This window comes from Cavia porcellus, unplaced genomic scaffold, assembly GCF_034190915.1.
Source record: "Cavia porcellus strain 051 isolate PalLab524CR breed Dunkin Hartley unplaced genomic scaffold, mCavPor4.1 scaffold_9, whole genome shotgun sequence".
NCBI lineage: Eukaryota > Metazoa > Chordata > Mammalia > Rodentia > Caviidae > Cavia > Cavia porcellus.
Genome location: NW_026947492.1, coordinates 55,141,822 through 55,168,015, shown reverse-complemented (window position 1 = coordinate 55,168,015; position 26,194 = coordinate 55,141,822). Strand labels below are relative to the sequence as shown.

The following is a 26,194-nucleotide window of genomic DNA, read 5'->3' as shown; positions in this document are numbered from 1 at the left end:
TGCTAAGACCAGGAATATGTATTCTCTAATCAAGAAATAAAGAATTTTTTCCCATCTTCTTTCTGGTACTTGACAGGATGAATTCAAAGTCTCATGCATGGTAGGTTTGATGAATAGGATGGAGTTTCAACTTGGGGATCTGCCCCTAAACTTTGTGGACCACACTTCGAGGTGTGTCTGGGTGAGCCATGGAGGCATGACCATGGGGTCTCCCTCTGGTCCTCCACCTCTTCCTCTCTGGCACCGTTTCTCTGCTTTGCTTCCTATCTGTGAACTAAGCATCTTTGCTTCCCCACACCCTTTCATCATGATCTTTCTTTCTTGGAGACAGCTGATGACGTGATGAAAACATGCCAAATCAAGCTTCTCTTCCTTTAAAATGTAGGCGTTGGGTACTGTATGTAGCAATGGGAAAACTCACTAATATACCAGACAAGTGTCGTACAACTAAGTTATAACCCCAGTCCTTTTTATTATTTTTATTTTGAAATGGTGTATTTTTAAGTTGTTCAGGCTGGTCTCAAACTTGTGATCCTCCCATCTCAGTCTCCTGAGTAGCTGGGATTAGAAGCGTGCATCACTGTGCCTGGCCCCAGCATCAGTTAGACACACACACACACACACACACACACACACACACACACACGTTTTCATGTAATTACTGTATGAACTCTGTGAAAAAAATGACATTTGAATTCATAGAGCGTAAGAAGACTGTCCAAAAACAATAGAACTGTCAGGTCGCAAACTCCCAAAGCTCATTCAAGTATGCCTTGCCACTTTCAGACCCGAGAATTATTCATTCTTTAAGCTTAGCCCTACTATCATTTCCATTTTGGATTAAAGATGTTTTACTTCGAAATTATACTGAGAAAGGATGAAGAAAATTTTCAAAACAACTTTTTTCAGCCAGGAGTGATGGTGTGTGCCTGTAATCTCAGCATGTGGGAGGCCCAGGTTGTAGGGTCACTGTAAGCTCTAGGCCAGCCTGAACTACACAGCAAGACCTTGCACCAAAAAACAAACAAACAAAACAAAACAAACAAAAACAAATTTTTTCATGGGGGTCTATTTTTAAATTTTATTAACTGTTAGAGAAGTTATAAATATCTAGTATAAAATAGCTAGAACAATGATTGTAAATTTAATAATGCAATACCTCATTAGCTTTTATAATTAAAGATCAATGGTTATCGTTAATTTTTTTTTACCCAAAGAAATATGACTTCAATTCAGAATAGCAACTTAATTAACTAAAATGCTAAAGAAGAGCATTTTCTTCTGTTAAGTTTAAAAAAAGCACTGAGAGTAACATGGGATTTATTATAGGTTAAGGAGAAAAAATGTAACATCATTTTCTTTTTAGCTACTGATTCTCAAAAGTTATAGAAGGAAGTGATCTACTGAATAAAGACAAAAAGTAAAATATACTATTGCATCTTGTCTTGGAATTTGAAAAGATCTTCGAGACCATTTATCTAGTTCAATTTCTTCTTCTTCTTTTTTTTTGAGATGGGTGTTGCTATGTTGTTTAGGCTGGACTGAAATTCCAGGGCTCAAGTAATGTTGCCTCAGTCTCCAAAGAGCTGGGTCTACAGGATTGGTTACTTCCTTTTTTCTTAACTGAAGTAATACATCTGTAATCCGTGCTATAAGCACCTCTTCCAGAGGGAGATCGTTTTTCCATGGAATATCCTTGGCTTTATAAGAAAATTGTGATCATTTTTACTTTTCATACATTGTATCTTATGGCAGAATAATTATGTACTGAATTCCACATTTCTAAAATTCAAAAAAAGCAGTTTTAAAGGTATATATATGTATAGTGCTTCTTTCACAGGGCACTATTCATTAACCAAACTGTCAGTTTTATAAAAGACATGAATGAGTAAATCGTGGAAAGGGGATAACATCTTTGATATTGTCAACTCCCAAGATGCACTGCAGGTAGCGCTCAAATCCCATCCCAAAACCTCCATGTGGCACAGATCCAAAGCGACGAAGGTCCAGATACCTGTTTAAAAACAGAGAATCATCATCTATAAGCAGCAAGATGAAATGTTATGATTACAATATGTTTCAAAAACATTTTGTAATCATCTGTTATTATCTGCATCATTGTGGTAGAGCACATCAATCTTTCCCCTGCACAGAGATAATGGAAATGGAGAAGTTAAAGTGACCTATCTATCCAAAGTCACTTAGACAAGCAGCATTAGATCCTGTTAGGCAGGCATGCACTTTGGTTACTTGATCCTTTTTCAAGTTCTTTAGGTCTTCTTATACAAAACAGGTTTTCTTACAAGGCTTTAGTAGAAGGTTTTTTTTTAAGTTTACTAGTTATCTTGAAAATATATTACTCTTCTATTTCTTGGAAAGTTAATACTAATGTTCCTTTGCCCCCACCAAATCATACTGTTTAAGACATAGGGGAAAATGAAGAGTTTTGGCTGGTATATTACAGAAAGATTGGAGTGTAAATCACATGGGGGGTTGGCTCTGGTCTCAATCAGTCTTTTCTATCGTTAAGACAGTATTCCAAAGTAAGGGCTTATTAAATGAAAGTTGATTATTTGAAGGAACTGAAGTTCATTCTTGATGCTCTAGAGAAACATACAGTCCTCTGCTTCTGGCCCAGAGATGACGCCTAGGGTAATGTTTCTGGCAAGCTGCACAGCCTCTAATCCCATCCATGCATGCACACTCTATTCCTCCTTAAGACCAGGTGGCTAAGAAATGTTAAGGCATGACTGAAATTCAGATTCCAGTATACTACCATGGAGTAAAAACATTTCAGGAAGAACAGGAAAACCAGAAATATTTTAATTATGTCATTTGGTATAGAAATTTTTGAAGATGAGTCAAGTAAGTTTATTGCTTTTCCTTTTAATACCTTCTTGAATGGTTTGTAAAAATCAGTTCTGCAATAAGAATTAAGCTCCATAGCTGGTAACTACTTGGTTCCTCCGACATAAAGACTGTCTGTCATATCCTTTATTATTACAATAAAGCCTTGGTTTACTGGGAACTTAAAGAGTTAAGCATATGGATTGTTTTTCTAAAATAAAAGATGAATTGTAACTAGATGTGCTAAAATCAAGTGAAGGATCAATATGATAGAGGTCATTTAGTATAAAAGTTCAGCTTGGGAAGAATTATGAGGAATAATGGAAGTCTTTAATTAAAATGCTTATTTTTTAAATTATTTTTTACTTTACATTTTTAAAATTTTTTTTATTTCAAAGAGAATAAAACAAAAAAAATATGGAACACTTCACAAATTTGTGTGTCCTCCTTGCACAGGGGCCATGCTAATCTCTGTACTGTTCCAATTTTAGTATATGTGCTGCCGGAATGAGCACTGAATTATTTGATAGCTAAATTTACTTTAACTTTACAAGGCATGGGATCAGTATACACTTCAGTTTAGTGATGAAATGAGATGAAAGACACACCAAACCTCTTGTCATAAACACCTGCAGCATCTGAGCCTGTTGCTGGAAGTCCAATGATAGTTTTACATGTTTCCTAATTTCTCATACACAGATGGCAAAACACTGACATGAAAGTCTATCAACTGAATTCGGCAGAATATTCAGTTTATCAGTTTGATAGATGGAAAAAGCCACTACTAAGGAAAGTTCTCACATATACATGTTCCCACATACACATATACATATATCAAACATACAAATATATTTTGATGTTTGATGGTTTGATGGTTGTTAACCAATAACCAGCTATAGAAGAGGTACAAAATTTGTACAACTAGTTACAGATCTTATTTGCATATGGCATGCAGAGATAGGAAGTGAGTACACAGACACCTGGTGTGGCTACTGATAGAATGAAAACCAGTACAGATCACAGACTTGAAGATTTTTAAGGTCTTTTTTAAAACAGTACTGGGGATTAAAACCAGGGCCTTGCTCATCCTAGGCAAGTGCTACACAACTGAGGCACCAGCGCCAGCCCTTCTAAGATCTCCTTTACTTATACTATGATTATCATGTAAAAAGAATTACAAATAACAAATTCAAATCATAAATACTTATATTTGGAGATTGTAAGTAAGAACACTTTACTTGGGAGGATAGTATTGAAATGACTATTTTTTACACCCCATGAATGTTATCTCATAGACAGAATCCAGAGGGAAAAAATGTGTAAGTTTGCTCAGTGAGGCTTCTCTACTAGGTACCAAGACTTAGAACAAAGCAGGAAGGGGGCAGGAAACTAGCACTGAGCTTCCACCCGGTGTGCATTCCCAACCTGTATTACTGCATTTCATCCTCACAACCCTCTCAAGCCGGGATTATCATTCCATTTTACCATCCTGGAAATCAAGGCTCTCAGAGAGATTAAGTGTGCCTAAGGTCATTTACTGGTATCTGTAAGGAATTAAAGGTCATTATCGAACTTGATTTTGGCCTCTGAAATCTGATCCTTTTATTACCAATCAAATGTGGCATTTTTTATGTTCTTCATCCTGAGGATGGCATGGATTACCATATTGTTGATATCACTCTACCAAGACTTTAAAGGATGTGATCATGGAAATATAAATAAATCATTTATTTATATCGGGAAAGACTTGAAGAAAGGATCTGCAGAAAGAAAACTAAAACAGCTTTGAGGAAGTGAATGTATGAGTGCAGACATCTAAGAAGCTCAGATTTGTACAGTTCTTAGAAAACTCAAGGATCACTTAATTCAAGCTTCTAATTTCACACATAGAGAAACTGAAGTATAATGGTTTTGATCAAAGTTTTTGATTCAGAGATAAATTTTCAGCTGCCTACATTTGTGACACCTTGGTTAGTCACCTATCTGGATTTTAGGATTAGAAGGGCAGTAAAAAAGGAAGTAATAATAGTACTTATTTCTCAGTATGGTGAAGATCACTTAAGAGAGTATACATACAAATGTTAACATGGTTATCTGACACACAATAAGTGATAATTAAATGGCAATCATTACTTTTAGTATTTTACAAAGACTTAAAGGGAGCACACAATCTCTGGAGGCTCCTGTTCAGTCCTTAACATTCTTCCACAGGATGTTTGGAATAACAGTAAGAAAAATCTATGTGATATTAAGACAAGTTGCTAGAATAAGTATCACTAAGGGCCACGTTCTTACCATTGGTAGGCTTCTGTAAGTCCTGACCTGTAAAAGGAAAAGAATAGAATTGTTTCATGCAATGGCAATAAGATATTAACCACAAAATATTTATTGTGGGTTGTGTGCAAAGAGCTCTTTATAAAGAAGTACACAATACATCCTGTGTTTGCCAATAACATGCAATACAGAAGCTGATATTTTATATAAAGCTATCATGAAATAAGTGGTAGGCAATAAATCCTTTAAAATGAAGACAGAATTTTCAAGATGTGATTTATCTGAGATGAGCTTATTGTCTTGTTGCAGAAAAAAAAGCACTATTATTACTAGTTAAGGTGGCAGGGAGGTCCACAGAGAGAGGAACACATTGGTACAATTTTCATTCTGCCAATAGTAAAAGAATAGTACAAATTCTGAGGGTGCCTTCCTAATACTGTTGCTATTTGGTTCTTGTCTAATTTAAGAAATGTGACAAATTTTAGGGTCTCGGCACTCATTAAAATTTATCTCGGTCCTTTACTGTTTGGGACTAAATTGTACCTGAAGTGATAGACACATTGAAAAATTTAAATATATAAAATTAGAGACAATATGACCAGTAGCCACAGATAGACCGTGAGGTAGGAAAACACGTATCTACTTCATTAGGAAAGACAATGTTGGATATTAGGTAAACATTTAATATTATGAGGAAAGGTTTCCTGAAGAAGGAAGCAAGCAAAAGAAAACAGATCAATTAATCTTTCACCAGATTAGATTTCTTGCCATGTGCAATTTTTATTGTGCTTTTAAAAAAACTCCACAGAATGATCAAATTCTTTCCAACTAAAGAGTCTGACCTTTACTTCAATTCCACAACTTTCCCATGACTTTCTAATACTCTGGTAGTTGTAAAGAGATGGTGCCTAAATAATAAAGTTTTCCAGAAACTATCTATTCCTTTTCTTCAGATCTAAACTAATGGAGTAGCTCAAAAGGTTGTGATTTTACAACTAAGTTACCCAGCAGATTTATAGGTTGGGATCTTGGAAAAATATAAACTTTTGAAGCATTTTTTCCATTAGAAAAAGGAGGCCTTACAAGTGGCTAGTTTAACAGGATACTTTTAAACAATTATGGCTTTTCCAGTTATGATGAAACATTGGGTTATCTGGAGAGAAGGATTAAGCATACAGATGTGGGAGCTTTTCTTTTCCTTTTTTTTTTTTTTTTTTTAAGTTTGGCAAGGAAAAGTGGAAATCATGGAAAACAAGAGGTTTATAACCTTGGTTAGTTTAGGAAGTCATTGTGGTTTGTTGGCAGACCATGCATATACAGGAGTGGTAGTTCAATTAGAAACATGATTCTCTACTTCCCTTCTCCAAAACACTTTTTATGGGTTTATGGATTCATTTCCAAGGTCTCAAACGGTAAGTTAAAATAAAGTTATTCAAAGAGCTGAACCAAGATCTGTACACAGTAGAGAACGCGAGGAGGGAAATCTGCTTATTTTAAACATTAGCTTCACAGATATTTTCAGTAGTTTTCTTTTTTCTGTCTTTATTCGTTTCCTGCTTTGGTCTTTCTTTATGTCCCAGTGGGAGTCTGCCATTCATGCGTAAGAACATAAAAAAGAACTCAGGTAAAGGGATAATGTAGGCAAGCTCTGAGGAAGAAATCTACCTCTTCCTTTTATGACAGTTTTAAAAGCTACTTTCTGAAGGGAGAGGCATTTACAAATAGAAGGCAAATACTGTTGTGCGCTTATTTCTTATAACAGTTCTAGTCTTTAAGAAAGGGACGCTCAGGGTCTCATATCTTGGAGTACCCACACTTTATTCTTTGAATGTGTCCTATCTTTCTATCTGTCATGAACTTTCTCACATCCTTTTCACTGATGCATCCTGGAAATTCTGTTTCCATCGTAGGAGTCAGTGAACCTGTGGACCTATTTTAAAAGAGTGTTTTATATTCTTTATTTCAGCATTAGGGACCAAAGACCTACCCTGAGGACAAAGCTATGTGATATTTAAGGGGAAACGAACATAAAAATTATTAAGATGTGTTATGTACTGCAAACATGTACTTAAAAAAAAGCGGGGTGGGGGGGGTTCAAAGAGGTTGCTCATGGTCATGTTGAATCTGAGATCCCATCTGTCAGTACCTGGCCAGTCGCTGCTCTAAGATATGGTATCGTTCCTCCCTGAGGCTGCCACCAAAAAGTTCCCCAACTACAGGTACAAGAAGATCAACAGCAGCAACCTAAAAAGGAAACAAACAAACAAACAGAAAAAGAAGTATAAATAGCATTACATTTTCAAATGATTCCAACAGTAGTTTCTCAAGCAAGTGTACATTTTAAAAAACAAATTTTTTTTCTTTTTTTGTCTTTTTCCTTTTTATCGGTACTGGGGATCGAACTCACGACTGCCTGCTTGCAAGGCAGGCGCTTATGCTGCTGAGCTAAATTCCCAGCCCCTTAAAAAACAACTTAACAATTGGCTTTTTATTTCTTACCAGGATCTTTCTTACTTGGTCCATTTATGTTCTCTGTTTGAATATCAAATATCTAACGTTTGTCCTATGCCAGAAAAAATACTTCATACATGGAGTATTTTGACAGCTGTCTAGCTGGTTGTTTAGAAGCATCATAACTTCTCTTTTTGTTGAATAATCAGGTGTGTACATTTTTTCCCCATAAATAAATGAGGCACCAAGATAGACAGATGTATATATATTTTTATTTTGGTGCTGAGGTTTGAACCTAGGCCTTGTGCACGTTAAGTATGTGTTCTACCACTGAGTTACACTTCCAACTCCTATAATAAAGATTAATTTGTTATCTTTTATTATACCATACAGTAAATTCTGATTAGTAATCAAATAGGTATAAATTAAAACAATAAAATGCCATTTGGGAGTTTGACAACTTGATAAAAATTTAAAAAACAACAAATTATATGCATAAAAGAATGACAGACTAGATGTAACCTGTGTTGGTCAGCAGTTCGGCAACAGATAACCAACAGCCTTAAAAGTACAACATGCTTTCAGTCAGCAAAAGCAGTTTTAGGAACTGGTCCTAACAAAACAATCAGATACACAAAAGAAGATTCACACACAGGATGTTTATGACAGCATTACTCACAAGAAAACCCCCCCCCAAAAACTTCAAGTGTGCATCAAACAGGAGGCTACTAGATAAACTTTAAGCATGGACACAAGAAGCCATAAATATAATGTGATGTTAATTGTATAGCCACGGTGATGGGAGTGTGCATTTACATTTTCCGCCTTTATTTTTGTCTTATTTTTCTATAATGAACATGTAGCACACTCTTGTCACAAAATGTCAAAAGGTTTTTTTTTGGTACTGGGAATTGAATTCATGTCCTTGCATCTGCCAGGCAGGTGCTTGTGCCACTGAGCTATATCCTGGTCCTCAAAAGCTTTTTAATAGGGTAAAATGGCCGCTTGATATTTTCATAGTATTTAATTTTTCAAGAATGTTGATTTGCTCTGTATTATTTTGTGAATTGTCAATTCTTTAGGGGTCTTTTTTTTTAATGTTGTACTCTGACAACATAAAACTAATTCAGGGCAACAAATGAAAAACTAGAAATCTATAAATAAAATATATTTCAATCTGTAAATGTCATATTATACTGTAAATTCTTCTCAAATTTTGTCTCACTTTACCATTAATTCATCACCCTTGTATTGATTTCAGAATATCTCATTGAAATATTTTACAAATAATTGAGAATGATACAGAATAATTCAAGAATGTGATCTAACTGCTATATATGCCACCACATTCACATAAAGATAAAACATCAGGTAAGATTCTTACCACCAGACTGAATTAAAGGGAGAGAACAGGGCTTCACTAGTGGTTTATACTTCTACTAAGTCTCTTGCCTCTCAAAACAGTGAGGACTATAAGGTGATTATACAAGAAGATTACTATCATGCCACCAGGGCTTGGCAGCAATTCTTTAAACTTGGGGTATCTACATTGAATACCCAGGTTATTTACAATGTGGATTTGGTGACTCTGACATGATAACAGGTAATGAAATCCAGCACATACTTTGGGTAGGTAGACAAGACAGCTGGAAGAGTATAATGAGGGAATTCTCATCTATCCAAATGGAGTTTTTATGGTTATAGATAATACTGGAATTCTTTTGTTTTGTTTGTCTTTTGAGACAGGGTCTCACTGTGTACTCCAGGCTGGCCTTAAGCTCATGGCAATCCCCCTGCCTAAGGCTCCCAAGTGCTGGGATTACAGGTCTGCAACACCATGCCTGTCCAACACTGGTATTTTTATGGCCCAGTTTCTTGCTTGAGACATAAGTAAATATGACAGGAGTAGTGGGATATGTGGTAAAGAGTCTGCCTTACCTTTAATCCAGAGTTTTAAACTTTTTAGTTTTTGTTTTTCTGAAACAAGGTCTTGCTATGGATTTTAAACTGACCTTGAACTCACTATGTAGCCCAGGCTGCCCTGAACTCACAGCAATCCTCCTGCCTCAGGGTCCCCAGTGCTGGGATTATAGGTACGTGATACCACACCTAGCTTCAGAGTTTTAAATTTAGAATTAAAGATAATCAGGTTTAGAAGAGAATAATCAACCAAGTGGGCCTATGAGTGAAAGTATTTAAAGACTGGGAACCAGCACCCTAGAAATAGCATCACATTTTTGCTTAGCTCTATTAAGAGGGGACAGGTACAGTCATTCCATGGTTGAAAGCAGGGGTGATTCCAAACAGCAAACATAGGTAAGTATTATACTGATAGTGTAAGAACATACACAGTTTATTAACTAGGGCTGAAAAGACCCACTGCCTCAAAAAGCTGCTAGAGGATCAGCTATCACAGGAGAATAGGAAGTAGTGGGTGCAAATGAAGCCCGAGGTCCCAATGACAGTGTTGACGGGCAGTCCTTACTGAGCTGTTCTGCCTTCTCTATGTAGTTCACAAGCATCAAGTAAGAAATTCATTTGTTGTTTGGTTTTGCTGCAAATACAGCCAAATCGAAAAACCTGTTGGGATTTTAGTGTTTTCTGATAGCCTAAATTATGTTAATTTTGGATCTTAGTTTTTTAAAATCTTATTTCTAGAAGGGTGTAAAAGACCTTTATCTTCAGATGATAAACCTTTATTTACATGTTTGAGTTTACAGGAGAATTTGCTGTGTAATCACATTGGTTTTAGACCTTTCTGTCTGTTTTTCATACATATTAAATATCTGCAACTATTTTGGGACTAGAAACTTCTGAGCAACATTTTCAAAATCTTATCTCCTGGCATGAGACAAACACTCATATATAAATAATATCTCTTCCAATTCTATCTTCCTAATTACTAGGACACCTAATTGGTTACGCTCCACTATTTCTGTACTGGCTATTATAAAATGAAGGTAAAATTAAAATTAAGTTGCTGTATCAGTCATGCTAAGCTGGGTTATGCTAAGTGGTAGAAAATCCCAAAGCTTACAACAGGGTTTCTCAGTCTCAGCATTAATAGCAATTTTTGGATACTTTTTTGTTGTGAGGCCTGAAGTGTGAGTTTTAGGATATCTGCCTGTGTATTTTTTTATTTTTTATTTTATTTTTATTTTTTGCCATGGTAGTGATTGAACCAAGGTCCTGCACATGAGAAGTGTACTCTACCACAAAGTTACATCTCCAGCCCACTGAGATTCTGGGCAGCACAACCCACCTCCATGCACCAGATGTTAGTTACATTACTTTAGCTGAGACAATCCAAAGTGACTCCAACACTGCTGAATGTCTTGTGGGGCTACAGAGAGGAGGAAGGACATCATCATCCTTGACTGAAAAGCATAATTTACACTAGTAATGTTGTTTCCACTTTTAATACATCTGTGCCTTCAGAATAAAGGATGCTTTTATAGTGACTCATAAACATTCCATGACCAATACTGTTTCTTTTTCAGCAAGTACAGATTTACCTCTGAAGAAAAAAATCAAGAAAGGTATCAATCTCATCTCTTTTGCTAATATAAAAAATTTTTTTTCTACCTTACTTAGGTTTAGTTTCCCTTCAATGAAATAAGATTCTAATATTTGCTGCTGTTCTTTATAACTGTATCCTCAATCTAGTTTGCCATTTTCTGAGAATTATATATATTAATTTACAAATAAAAGCATTTTGTACATACAAAGCTCCATTTTTCTCCAATATAAAAAAACCTTGAATTTTCTAAAGATCTCTAGAACAATCCTCACAAATTTCTATACCTTTTTAGTTTCTTCCATTTTTTGATCAGTTTTAATTTTTTATTTTAAGACAGAATTTTGCTGAGTTGCTAAATTGTCCACGCTGGGCTCAAATTTGTGGCCCTCTTGCTTCAGCCTGTCACAGAGCTGGGATTATAGATATGCACTGCCATGTCTGGCCCAAGTGGGATTCTTCGACTTTGTGTCTACTGGGCTACATAACAAGAATGTTAGCAGTTATTCCTCCTGTGTCTTTAGTGGAGATAATAGGCACATACAGATATAACACAATGCATTAATATGTATAAAATGCAAAGTATAAAGGGAATTAGACAAGTATTTTGAGGAAGTAATGAGAAAACCCTGGCCATGTGCTTCTGAGGCATCAGGAGGCAAACTGTACAAACATGTTGGACACAGAAAGCTGGCGAAACCATTCGCTGGTGATTACAGTCTTACAGGCTAGTAGGTCTGTACTTATATATATGATGCTGAGTCTGGCAGGCAGTGCAGATGGAAAAATTAATCCCTATTAGGGAAAGTGGGGAAGGTTCACAGATACAGTCCATGAAAGCTGTAGTAGAGAACTGATTTTATCATGCTAACAGTAAACCATGATATAAAGTATCAAGGGTCACAAATGCAGATAAAGTACCAGGAACAATCGTAAAGATCAAAGTCACTATCAAAGCCTTAATACTGTTTCACACTAATGGTGCTTCTAGCCAATTCCAGTATGCTTGGAGAGTCAGAAAACTATCTGCAAGGCAACTTTGAAACCGAACTACTGTCAGAATATTTTTTGCCCCCTCAGCTGTTACATGCACAGCTTCTAAACAACTGGACTGTGAGGGTGCATTTTAAGCCAGTCAGAGCACATCACCCTTGCCTCTGGTGAGAAAGCTGCAAGTTTTGTATTTCCCTTTATGAACATCTGTATCCTTTAATTAGATGACCAAAAGCAGACCTGCTTATACATGTTTTAAAGTTTTATGATTACTTTTTTGGTTTGGTTTTTTGAGATAGGGTCTTGCCATGTAGTTTAGGTTAGTTTTAAACTCACTATATAGCCGAAGCTGGTTTCAAATTTGCCATGATCTTCCTGCCTTAACTTTCTCAGTGCTGGGGTGACAAATGTGTGCCCATCACACCTGGCTTTTATCTATGACTATTTCTGAATGATATACATGATAACTAAAGGCACAGGAGCCCCAAAGCGATTCACCCTTCCTTTGTTAGGCTTTTTTTCTTAGAATCTTTCATTAAGTCACAGACCCAAATCAGCCATAACCTTGCATTTTTAAACATCCTTCAGTATTAATTATCATTTTTACTTTATGGCAAAAATATGAGATAGAGAAGGTAGGGCTAAAAAATATTCAAAGCACAGCTGCAGGTCTGGTGGTTATTGGGAATAAGGAACTGTACGGAACAAGCAGCAGAGCTACATCTTTTTTTTTGGTCTTTTTCATTTTTATCGGTACCGGAGATCAAACTTACGACTGCCTGCTTGCAAGGCAGGTGCTTATGCCACTGAGCTAAATCCCCAGCCCCAGAGCTAAATCTTTCATGAAAGAATTCACCAGTAGAGTAGTGAAATGTTGTGTTAAAGATGAGAAAATCTGAGCACTTTTATAACGAACAATCTTCTACCGTGCATCTCTGGGAGACCCAAAATAAAAAAAATGGAAAGACCAGTTTGCTGTCCTTTTACTCGGCTGTCCTCCACTTGCCAGGGTCAAGTGGAGGCCTATACTTCCCTAACCTTAAATGAAACCTGCTTCTCTTTGGGTAGATCTAGCCCAGAATGCTTCCGGGAACATCTTCCACTGGGTAGAGTTTTGATTCTGCTTAAGTCACACAGCTGCAGGAGCATGCTGTCTAGAAATAGTTCATGTTGGTATTCAAGTTGAACAAACCCTAGTTTCTATTTATAATACTCCCTTCTGACTCTGACTCTTTGATTCCAATCAATGTACTGAAAATAAAACCCAGATCTTGAGTTAAAAAAAAAAAAAAAACACAAGGCTAGATAGGAATAAGGCCTTTGATAGATAACCTTTACTATGCTAAGTTCAAAGGGAGGAAAAAAAGTTTAATATCTTTTCTGTTACTACTCTTCCCACATAGCTCAGCATTTTAAAATATTGATAAAAACCACAAATTGGATGCCTCCTTACTCAGTTTCACAGGCTACTTATAATGGAGGAACATTACATATCATTATCAAAAGCAAAAGAATGTTCCATAAACCACAGGAAACATGTTTGTGCCTTAGTCTCTACGTGTTTTTGATCTAAATGCTGACAGATAGTATTCTGCCCCTAAATACACACCTGGGTATGACAAAAAAAGACACTTTTTTTTTGTCGTGAGACAGTGAGAAAATGAAGGATTGCGGGTAACAATGCCTAAAAATGGACCTGGCCTAGTAAAATGCTGATGAGCCAATTTCACTACTTCTGTAGCCTGAAAGAGGCAACCGTTTTACACTGTAGTTTGCAAAGGTATTACTGGCTTCAAAGGAATGGAATGTTTACCTTGTTCCTACACATGTGCTCCCTTTTCTTCATGGCCAAAGTAAGGTCGTTTTCTTCCTTCCTTCCTCTCTTTCTCTCTCTCCTTTTTCATGACTTTCCGTCTTTCTTTCCTTTCTCTGTCTCCTTGTGCCGCTCTGCCGTGGCCCCTGAAAGCCCATTCCCATCACATAAATATGCTACCACTGAGCTATTTATTCTACTGTCGATGGTACCCCACCCCCTTGCTTTTGAGATCAAACCAGTAGAAATATCAGCAGGAGGCTACACAAAAGTTCAGGTATGAGTCCTCCCCTTGAGAAAGAAAAACATTTATGTTAACAGCAACACTCTTAGAATTACTATTACTCTCTCTTCTACTTCCGGTTTATTTCATTGATTACTTCTTAGGAATATTTTTCTAAATTTACTTCTTTTTCTCCATTTTTGTTGTTGTCACCACTTAGTCTCGATCTCACCTTCCCCCTTCCAGATTACGAGAGTCCCTTAATTACCCTACTTGCCTTTAATTCCCTCCTTCCCCAATCTGAATTGTATATCACTCGTTAGGTTAATCTTTTCATTTTTCTATCTTCTAAAAAGACGTACACTGCCTGTGTTATTTATACCATTCCAACTTCTACATATTTTGTTTCCATCTTATCTACCATCTTTACCACAAATAATTCTCCATTTCTTTCATATATATATGCATATTTTGGGAGGAGGGAGCTCGAGACAGGGTCTCATTGTGTATTTTAGGCTGGTCTTGAACTCGCTATGTGGAGGCCAAGCTGCGCTTGAACTCCAGCCTCAGTTTCCTGAGTGCTGGGTTTACAGGCATGCAGTAGCATGCCCAGCTCTATAATATTTTTACATTTTTAACTTGGAAAGTCATTTTACAAACATTAGTTTATGTCACCTCCACAAGCCTGTGTTGATACGAGAATAACATTCCCTTTTAACCATCTTTATTAAAGTATAATATGTACAAAAAGCACATAAACAAGTACATAGTTCTATTAACTTTCATAAAATGAATGTGCCATGTATCATCATGCAGATCAAGAAACAGAACAAGTTCAGCACCTAAAATAGTCCTTCTCCTGCCTTTCTTCAGTTACTACTCCCACTAAAAATAACCCCTTTCCTGATCAGTATTACAGGGTAAAGATGTCTATTTTTTAACCTTTGATACATAGAATCATATAATATATATACTTCTTATGTTTGACTTTGTTTCATTTAAAATTGTACCTCTGAGATTCATGCTGTGAATATATGCAGCAATATTTTGTTTTAAATAGCAACTGTTTTTATTATTGCATCTGTTGGTTTGAGGTTCTAGCTATTTTCATTAAGGTCAGTTAATCAGGCCCAGTCCCAGAGAAACTCATTAGGTATGCCTGGGTTGAGTATTTACTCTCATTGCTGTACAATACTGAGTTATTTTTTATACTATTGATGGTACTCCAGCCCTAAATTCTGGGCTATTATAAACAGTGCTGCTCTGAACAGTTTTGTAAATACTGAGGTGACATACATTTTTGAAAAGAGAAAACACTTTGATAAGAGTTATATGTTTTGATAGAAGTACTGGATTGTGGAATATGCAAATATTTAGCTTAAGAGTGCTATGATTTGAATACAGTTTGTGTCCCCCAAGGGTATAATATGACTAGAGGCTTGGTCCCCAGATGCTGCTGAAAAGGGGTGGAACCTTTCAGAGACGGAGCCTCGTAGGACTTCCGTAGGTCACTGGGGATATAAAGTTCTTGTCATAGGACTCTACTGGTGGTTCTTGTGAGAAAGTGTTATAGAAGGAGCAAGCCTGGCTCCACCTATCCTCTTTCTCAGCTCCTGTTCTAGATGTGACCACTTGCTTATATACACCACTACACCGTGCCACTATGTTCTGCCTGTCCAGAGGCCAAACTAATACGTCCCTAGGAATCTGAATCTTCAAAAACTGTGAGCTAAACAAGCATTTTATTTTTGTACATTAGCTACTTCAGGTATTTCTTTGTAGTAATGCAAAACTGACTAATACAGATACAGCAATACAGCTTCCAAAGTAATTGTGCCAGTCAATATACTTCCACTAGTAGTGTGCAAAAATTTCATTTCTTAACACCTGCTATTGCAATCACAGGTTTTTTAACTTCAGCATTATAATCTATATATTGTATTTCTGTGGTTTTAATTTTCCTGTCAACAGATGAGGCTATGATTCTCTGAGAACACTGAAGCCAAGAGAGATTAAGTGATGGATACAGGTGCAAAACTTAAGTTTCATGGCTATAAATCCTTTTTTCTGATACTTCACAGATTCTATCCCTGAAAGATCAGGTTGGGTTCTGGCAAAACCACCAAACACAACGTATTCCTGACTCTCTCTTAGCTACATCTACCTGTGTGATTTACAAGTGGGAGATCATTGCTGCATTAAGAAGAGAAAGCTCCTTCAGTAAGAAAGGGATCAAAGTACCTGTAGGTATATGCTATGTACTCTTATAATAGATGGCAACTCACAACTCCTTTTTCTGCAGTCCTGGGGATGGTATCCAGGGTGCAATGAGCTATATTCCATCAAGCCTTTTTTAAAATTTTATTTTCAAATAAGATTTTGCTAGTTACCCAGGCTGGACTGGAACTGGCATCTTCCTGCCTCTGCCTCTTGAATAGCTGGAATTTCAAGCCTGTGCATCACACCTGGTCAAATCGTTAGAAGTTTAATTTACTAATCTTTTTTATTTTATTCTGCCGACAAACCCTAAGCACATTTCCTCTCCAATACTGCAAAGTTTCTAATTTGATTAAATAAGATGATACAAATAATTCTCAACTTCCTCTCTGTCTTTCTTACATTTTTTTTTTTTTTTTTTTTTTTTTTTTTGATACCAGCAATTGAATTGACACTGCCAGGCAGGCACTTGTACCTCTGAGCTATATCCCTGGCCCTTAACTTCCTCAATTTCTTTTCTTTGCTATTCTTCATAATACTGCAGCTTTGTCTGCACTCTTTTGTGCAGACAAGCTTTAGAAGACATCTATGTTTATATTTATCTTAATTGCTTTAAATAAACAAATTGTTTGGATAAGAAACAAGAATGAAATGGAAAGAAATAGATTAGCAACAAAAGTTTAGAAATTTATTTCACACACATAAAAACACTTTTCCTTTATATATCTCCCACTACAAAAGAAGGCACCAGGGAGGCAAACCAGGGATAGAGAGAACAAGCCCTCAGCAGTAAACAAGCCCAGTCTAGGAACCAGTACTATGTGTGGGCCATCAATGGACTGGCAAAGACAGGACCCAGGCCCTTCCTGACAAACAAGAAGTACCAACCTTCTCCCTGCCATCACCCCCCGCCACACCCCGCCATGGCACATTAGCTATGGAGGCAGAATGCAATTGGATGCCTGTGGTGCTTTGGTATTTCACTAACATTGCAGGTCTAGGGCCAGTGGTATGATTACAGGTTCAAAGGATAGTGGTACACACTGTGACATTTAAGGGGGATCTCCTTCTGAGGGTTACAGCCATTGTTGATTCCTTATGGTTCTGTTTTGGAAGTCCTATATCATGTTCATTTCGTTGAATTGGGTTTTATTTTCTTTCGTTTTGTTTGATTATGTCAAATCTGATGACAGGAGCAGCTATTTCAAAGATAGCAAAATATATTATTGTAGCAGTTTTGGATTTACTATAGGCTTGTTGTGAAGTCCTTTAATGCATTCATTGTTTTGTTTTTGTTTCTAGTCTATTCTGTTCTGTTTGATTTTTACTATGTTTGAAGTTATATGTAGCTATTTTGAAAACATCAAAAGGCATTATGGTAACTATTGTTGATTTCATAATGATTTTAAGTCCTGTATCTTTTTCACTGGTTTGTTTTGACTGGTTTTATTGTTTTATCCTCTTTAAAATAAAGAAGGGACCAGGGAGAAATGTAAAATGAAAAAGTACATACTTTTTTCTATTTTTTTTTTTGTCTTTTTCCTTTTTATCGGTACCAGGGTTCGAACTCACAACTGCCTGCTTGTAAGATAGGCGCTTATGCTGCTGAGCTAAATCCCCAGCCCCCAAAGTACATACTTTTAACTTTGATATGAATTCCCAGCAGAAACATTAGTCCTAGAAATGAAGAAAACTGGCAGTTTCAATCACCACTATTTTTGTTGGTTTGACGCTCAAGTTACATTGATGTATGTCAATTAATCAGCTATAGCCCATGGCAATGCATTTAGACACCCCTTGGGTGATGGTCCACTGTCCAAGTTATTTCATAGCTAACTATATTGACTGCCTACAGAATATTTAAACTTTTCTGATTTGTCAATTATACAGATACAATTATGAGGATTACAATTTCTGGTGATCCTGATCTACCTCATCAGGGACTACTTTGGTTTCTCTGGGAAGCTCCCAGTCGAATACGCACCATAACTTTGGGAGGTTTACTCAGGGACCCAGACTTAGGGGCATATTGCATGTAGAGCATTTTGTTGGTGTACGATGTGTCCCTTTCAAGTGATCAAATATGCTTCCCAATTTACAAGTTATATATGCCAATGAAGAAAACTTAGGCTAGATGAAATCAGATAATTCAGAGATCATCTAACTCACCTTTTTGATAACATAGAGGGAAAAACTGAGGCTCAACGATTACAGAAATGGCTCTAAGATTGTGTAGTTAACTAGTAAGAGTTATACTTATCATTATACTTATCATTATACTATAATATATAACTTCACTTTTTTAGGAGGTAGAGAGGGAAAATGAAAGAAACTCATTAGCTGTAGCAACATACTATTTTATTATTTATCACTTCTGACCCAAACTTCTAAATGTGGGTTAAATATTTTCCTACCCTTCTCTTTCGATTCCCTAGAGAAAGCAACTGTGAAACACACCTGTCTTATTTTTAAAGACTGCATTGTATCCCTTGCTGAAACTTTGCAAACCTTCCCACAATCTGTTATTAGAATCTTACTAACACAAATATAGAAGTTAGTTGTCTGTCTAAAGTCTCTGCATTCACCACTGAAAAAAACAATGGAGTAGAAACAGATACTTGTACAAGTATACTAAAAAGAATCTAGCTTGCTAATATAATTTATGGCTAATATAAGTAGCTTACTAAGTATCTGAGTAATTTTCATAATGAGATGCTATATGCTATTATATATATACTATACGAATTATGTATCAGTATATGTTATACATATACATTAGTATATGTTTTATATGTACATGAGTATATAAGGTATGGAAGTACACTAATGTCCCAGTATATAAGGAATGGAAGTACACTAATGTCCCACTATAATGTTTTCATGGTTTGAGATCATAGTCTATCTAAAAAAAAAGAGACTATGTTATAATGAAGGCCTCCTGGTATTTGTAGAAATAAGGAGAATGTGTGAGTACAGCATACGAGAGGAGCTACCTTTTGAGGATTCCTAGATTATAAAAGTTTTGATGGAATAAGAGTAACTTTAGCTCTGAAACTTAATGAGGCACTGTAGCACATAACAGGGGTCTCTGAATTGAATCTGGAGGGTCAAAAACAGTTCCTCTGACGAAATGGCTGTGCCAGAATAAGTAAAATTACTTAGGCGAGGAAGAATGTGCTTGATTGAAGGACTGGATGTACAGAGATTCTGAGATGGGAGGTAGCACTGCATGTCTGAAGTCATGGAAGAAGGGTGGTAAGATGTGGCAGACAGCAAAGTGCAGCACAGTACATTGCCGGAGGGGACAGGAGCAGCCAGATTACACTTGGCCTTGGAGGTCATAAAAAGGACTCTGGGTTGTAACCTAGGAGCGGTAGGAGGCCACCGGAAAAACAAGACGGGAGCTAACAATCAGATTTACATTTTCTAAAACCTTAAAATGAAATGAGAAATGATTCAGGTGAACAGAAAGTAAGAAAGTAGAAAGAGCAGTTACGAGGCTACTGACATGCTATATACTATTACACACACACCCACACCCACACCCACACCCACACACACACACTATACTCCTACCTGGAGTAGTCCAAGTAGGAAATGAAGATATTGTAGGTCCAAAAAGGTGAATGTAGAAATGAAGCCAGTAGGTTTTGAGATTTAGGAGGTAAAAGTGATAACTCAGTAATCTCTTGAATACAAAAGAAAGAGAGAAACAGAGGAAGAGAGGGAGAGATGGAGGGAGGAAGGGGGAGAGAGAGACAGAGAGAGAGATATTCAGAGATGACTCAGGTATCTGACTTGTACGATTTTCATTAACAGAATACTGACAGACAAGTGTGGTTGGGGGAAGGAAAGAGAAGTCATGGGTTCAGTTTTAACATGTTACATTTAAGATGCCTTTGAGGTATCTAAAGAGCAGTCAACAAGGCAGTGAGACATCTGAGGTAAGAGCCTAAAGAAATCTGCATTATAAACATAACACTGCCCAGTTACCTGAGAATAAACAGTAAGATGAAATCACCTGGGAAGTGAAAAGAAGACCCAGGACCAAACTTGAGAAATTCGTGTCTGATCCTTAGCAGAAGGAAATGTATTTGATTAGGAGACTAAGAAAGAATAACCAGTGTGAAATGGAAACAAGCAGGAGCATGCAGCATTGCAGAAGCCAAGGGAGGCAAGAGTTTTAAGAATAAGAAGGCAGTAACAGTACTGGGAGGTCAAGTCAAAGACCCTTGAAACTTTCTGCATTTATTAAGCTGAGGTCATTACTGATGCAATCATAACCCTAAAGAGGAGTTTAACTTGAGATAGCAAAACAAAATTTGTATAGGAACTACAGAAAACAGATACTAATTCCCTAAATGCTGCAGAATGCCATTAATGAGAGGCTCATAGTATCTGGTAACCCAGAAACGTTTTTACAGAGAGTAAAGAACTTACGGGAGCCCAGAACTGACTGACTGAAAGTGCTCCTTTAAAGACTATTATATGAAGGGGCTGGGGATTTAGCTCAGTGGCATAAGCGCCTGCCTTACAAGCAGGCAGTCGTGAGTTCAATCCCCGGTACCGATAAAAATGAAAAAGACAAAAAAAAAAAAAAGACTATTAGAAGGGTGCTCTGTGCGGGATGGGTAGGTTTAAGTATGGTGCTAAGAGTGAACTATAAGCAATGTCTTTGGACTCTAGTCTTTCTTTGTTTCTTTCTTTTTCTTTTTCTTTTTTTTGGTACCAGGGATCAAACTCATGACCTTGCATTTGCCAGGCAGGTGCATGTTGCAGTTGAGCTAAATCCCCAGCAGTTTTTCATTTATAAAACAGAGGAGGAGGGGCTGGGGATTTAGCTCAGCGGCTAAGCACCTGACTTGCAAGCAGGCAGTCGTGAGTTCGATCCCTGGTACCGATAAAAATGAAAAAGACAAAAAAAAAAAATTAAAAAAAAAAAAAAAAAAAAAAAAAAACAGAGGAGGAGAAAACTACACCTTCCTGTGAAACAGGCTCCACCATGCTGATGGGTAAGAGCCTCAGTCAGGAGAGAAACCAAATCTTCTCATGAAGCAGATCAACCATGTAGATTGGCAACAGCCTTAGCCAGAAGAGAAACTAAGCCTTCTGTGAAGTGGGCTCCACCATGCTGATCGGTAAGAGTCTCAGCCAGAAGAGACACTGCACCTTCCCATGAGCCAGCCAGTGTGTGAGCTGAAAAACCAGAAGAGCATCTGCCCCCTTGCACTGATTCAGGGGACTCCAGGTGAGATACTGAGGGGAAGGGAATAGCTTGATGCTTGTATTGTTTAGTTGACTCTGCAGCCCTGGGACTGGCAATCTGGGTGTTTACTTGGAGGATGGCTGTGTACACTGTGTCAACTGGGGGGATATTCTCCTGTCTTGTTTTTGAAATCCAATGTTTTGTTCCATCATACTATTTTGTTTTATCCCAATGTCTGGTAACCTGAGCAACTTTTAAAGACAACAATGTGCAGTGTTGTTCTCACTGTTTTGTTTTATTCAATGTTATGTTTTGATTGATTTTATTCTGTTTTGTTTTGTTTGATTTTGCTATGTCTGATGGTATGGACAACTACTGGTGAAGATAGCAATATATATTATGGTAGCCATTGTTGATTTCCTAGTATCCTGTTTTGAAGTTCTGTACCACTTTCACTGCTTTGTTTTGATTGGCTTTATACTATATTGTTTCACTGGGTTTTCTTCTCTTTACAATAAATTTAAAAATAAAAATAAAACAGGGAAAAAATAAGGTTCTTTGCAAAATTGTTTCAGAATTATAAAACGATAGAATGTGCCCCAATCTAGCAAATGGGGACTAATACTGTTCTATTAATATTTTAAGAGAAGGCAGGAAATATATTCAAACAGAGAACTTTGTATAATTTAGTTGGAAGCCTTTTGTTTTCTTTTTCTTTTTTTTTGGTACTGGGAATCAAACTTAAGACCTAGGCAGGATCCAGGAATCAAACTCAGAACCGTGACAGGATGATGAAGGGGAGACAGACAAGGCCTGTGATGGGCAGAATCTGCCTACCTCTCCTTGATTCATCCGCTGCCTCGCCCTACTATTTCTCTTTATAGTCCAAACTAAAGTGTTCCATAAGCTGCCTCCTTCTCTGTCTGATCATGCCACTGTCTGCTGCCCGGCACGCTCTCCTACAGGAATCTCCTAATTAATACTGAACTTGCCAGCAGACCCGATATTACTGTTCAGAGTTCTAGGCCATTTCCTCCCAACTGTTTAAACAAAAGCCAAACCAAACTCATCTCCATCTGCATCTGCTAAGCTAAGGAGGACACCTTTCAGCAGAAATGAAGAATTATGTTTAGAGAACACTGGGATCGTCTTTGGCAATGCTTGTTCGGAGGCACCTTTGAAAAGTATTTTCATTTGATGGGATGAAAAGAGTAACAGACATCATTTTAAAAAAGTATGCCAAGAGAGAAAATTAAGCCAAGGAGGGGAACCCACACTTGGAGATGATGAGCCCCCACTTATTTAGGCACTTCTTACTGTGTGCTGAGGACCGTCTTCATTGTCCCTCATGTAGAAAGGCTTGAGTGCTAGTGGGTAATTAGTGACAAAGACTGGTATGTCGCCACAGTGCTTCACCAGGTACTTCTCATGTTCGGTTTGTAGATCGACACCCCACTGTAATGAGAGAAAATTAATGACAGAAAAGGAAGATGGAGCGCAAATATACAATAAAGCACCCCCAGATGACCTCTATTGGTTTTACGGGCTTCCTCTCCCTGAGGCTCTGTGTTGTGTACAGCTCTCCGCTGAGGTTACACAGCTGACTAAACTGAAGCGAGATACTCCCGGCCAACTGCCTGGGAAGATGAAAGTCCCGTCTCAGGGAGCAGCCTTCAGCTGCTGAATCGTAGCCCATAGGAAAACAAAGTTTACTTTCCAAAGGGATAAAATTTACTTCAGAACTGCAAGTTTTTATTAATATTGCCCAGAGCTTCTCCCACTGTTACTGATCCTAAATCTCAGGAAATTAAATGAGGGAAGATAATGTTCCTAATATTGAGTCTATCTTTAGCTAGATGGCTTCTCTTGGTGAAGTTTTAAAAACACGTCAACTCACATATTAGATGCTCTAATGTGTATGTATGCACATATTCATTTTTGGTGGTATTGGGACTGAACACAAGGCTTTTGCACTAAACTACATCCCCAGCCCTTTTTACTTATTTTTAAATTTTAAGACCAAAAGATCACATGTTTGAGCCTCGCCTGGGCAACTTAGCTCATCAGTAATTACTTTGGAAGTCAACTAGTTAAGTGCAATATTCTGAATGATATTAAAAGGTGACAGACAAAAGAAGTTACATGATTAAATCAGTATGATCTCTGTTCTCAGTCTTGACTTCTTCCTTTGTGTGGGCCACCGTCAGCTGTTGCTTCATGAAAGAGGTACCATGTCTGCACCAAAGGAGCACACGAGGGCACCAGGAGTGGCAGCAGGGGCAGGTGGCAGTGGCTGGAGAAAAGGACTGGATTAGAAAGGAGAATTTGCCTCTAACATGGCAAATCCTGTATGGACCTGTGTGTGGCCTGTATGGACCTATATGCTTGGCAATAAAATAAAGGAGCTCTTTCACAGAAACGGAGAGAACAAGGGTAGTCAGAGGCTGGGGCTGGGGAAATAAAGAGATGCTGAGCAAAGAGCACACACTTCCAGTTCTAAGATGAACAAGTTCTGGAGATCTAATGTAGCGGTGGTGACAGATATGCTCCTTAATTTGATTGTGATGATTATTACACAATGTATACGTACAGTGAATTATCACACGATATACCTTGAATCTTAATTAATAAGTATTTAAAAAACAAAATTCTTCAAAAAGGGCCATTTTGAGTGGTTCAAAATTAAAGGCTCTACAAAATTCAATGGAGAAAAAAACATGTTGCCTAAACTTACTTAATTATATAGCCATTTTTGTCTGTCACCTTTCAATATCATCCAGAATATACTTTGGGAAACAGTGAACTAGTTGATTTCCACAGTAATACTCTATGATTATCACTTTTATCATTTTCATATTCCCACACTCAAGGGACTTGTGTATAGCCCTTTAGTCACTGCTACTTCAAATGATACAATTCTATTTCAAAATTATTTTTCATTCTAAATAGTTCAACAAGATTCAGCAAACATCAAAGGCTATGTAGAGATGAGAAAATACTATAGACATCTTATAAGAGAGATAAGATTATTGTGAAGCATTCTTAATTAAGATAAGGACAAAGGACAAGAGGGAACATTTCACAGACACACAGAATGCAACTTTCTACCTTGGGGGTGAAGGTGAAGCTGTGGGATGCTTTCCTTAAGATCTCTATAGCCTCGGTGTAAGAAATGCTGGAGGAAAACAAGGAAAGAGCAGAGAAAGGTTTAACACAATGGGTCTGCTGTTAGCTAGGGCATCTTAAAACTGCAAAAAGCTCATCCCATACTGTCCGCCAGGTCATACATGAATACTGAGTAATCAGGAATTAAAGTTGATCTAATTCCATGAAGTTCTGATCTGCATGAAGAGAAGCGGCTGTTCAATAACACCATTCCTGATGAATTTGTAATGTACAGGAGCTAAGTTACTTCAGCAAGTACAGATTTTCTTTGAATCCACGTTATACCAATGCCATATAAAAAAGTTATGAAATACTGATGAAAGAGCAATAGAATTTCCTAGAAGTCTCATTCATCCAACAAACATATATTTGGCATCTGCTAGATGTTACAGCATTGCACATAGTAACAGAAACAAAGGCCATAACTTCATGAGGACATGATGGATGGGCGAGGGCAGGGACACAGGCGAGGGAGGAGAGTGGGGGAGAAGTGAAGAAGGAGGGAGCAGGAAAGAAGAGAGAGAAGACAGGAGGCAGGAATAGGAGAAGAGGAGAGAAGAGAGCAGGGAGGAAGGTAATGCTAGATATGTATTAGTGCTATGAAGAAACATGAAGTGAGGTAAGAAAAAACGGGGTGTTTGAGGGTGTCATTTTAGATAAAATGGTCAAGAAAGGCCTCACTAAGTTGGTGACATTTGAAGATAAACCTGCATGAAGTGAAAAATGAATTATATAAGTGTCGGGGGAGAAATGTTCTAGGCAAAAAGAACAACAAGTGTAAGGACCTAAAGTGAGAAACAGTCTGGCTGGCCGAAGACCCAGAAAGGTCATTGCAGCTGGTGCACATTGAACTTGCAGAAGAACGCCAGAAAATCAGATAGAAAAAGCAGTCAGAAATCACATCATATGGACTTTCTCAGGCCACAGTGAGGACTTAGTAATATATTCTAAGTACTATAAGGACCTTTAAGAAAAATATCATTGGTTCTTTTAATAAGAAATTCTCACATCTAATGGAAGACAAGTCAAGTGTAAACAGGTAATACAGCCACATAGTGGGGGGAAAACCCCCTCGATATGCATAAAACATCACACAAAACCCTGCTCCTAAGGCAACTGATGTGGCAGGATCACTTTAGCACAGGAATGGAAGACGAGCTTGCTAGACCTCATCTCTGAAAAAACAAATGAAACTACATATTTATATTTAATGCTCTTATAAATAGTCTTTATACACTAATTATCTACCTCCTTGCTGAAGTAACTTAGCTCCTATCACCAGGTTCCTTTCTTCTCATACATTCACTCTTACTAGTTTTCTGTGTATTCTTCTAGAGGAATAAAAAAAATATACATATATACATAAGGAAATACTAATAATCTCTTTTTAGTGAATATCATGACATTCATACATACTCTTTTATACCTTATTTTATGCAGTAATACACCTTGCTGATCTATCAGGCACAAAAACTTCATTTTTTGAAT

The 26,194-nt window shown here is 37.3% G+C and overlaps 1 protein-coding gene and 1 non-coding gene across 3 annotated transcripts in view; both read right to left on the bottom strand.

Moving 5' to 3' along the window:
- Positions 1 to 448: 448 nt before the first annotated feature.
- Nars2 (asparaginyl-tRNA synthetase 2, mitochondrial) overlaps positions 449 to 26,194 on the bottom strand; it is a 149,127-nt gene continuing 123,381 nt past the window's right edge. The window contains exons 10-14 of one of the 2 annotated variants that reach the window (XM_003468526.5): positions 24,650 to 24,716; positions 22,859 to 22,996; positions 7,268 to 7,365; positions 5,143 to 5,169; positions 1,054 to 2,014 (exon numbers count right to left, since the gene is read on the bottom strand). In XM_003468526.5, the coding sequence (XP_003468574.1) occupies positions 1,870 to 2,014; positions 5,143 to 5,169; positions 7,268 to 7,365; positions 22,859 to 22,996; positions 24,650 to 24,716 (475 nt within the window). In that variant the 3' untranslated portion in view covers positions 1,054 to 1,869. Of the gene's footprint in view, positions 2,015 to 5,142; positions 5,170 to 7,267; positions 7,366 to 22,858; positions 22,997 to 24,649; positions 24,717 to 26,194 lie in introns of both variants that reach the window. The other variant, XM_063256408.1, reaches the window with a different exon arrangement.
- LOC111756398 (U6 spliceosomal RNA) lies at positions 3,259 to 3,362 on the bottom strand. The gene has a single exon (XR_002790882.1). It is a non-coding gene; the product is annotated as a U6 spliceosomal RNA (small nuclear RNA).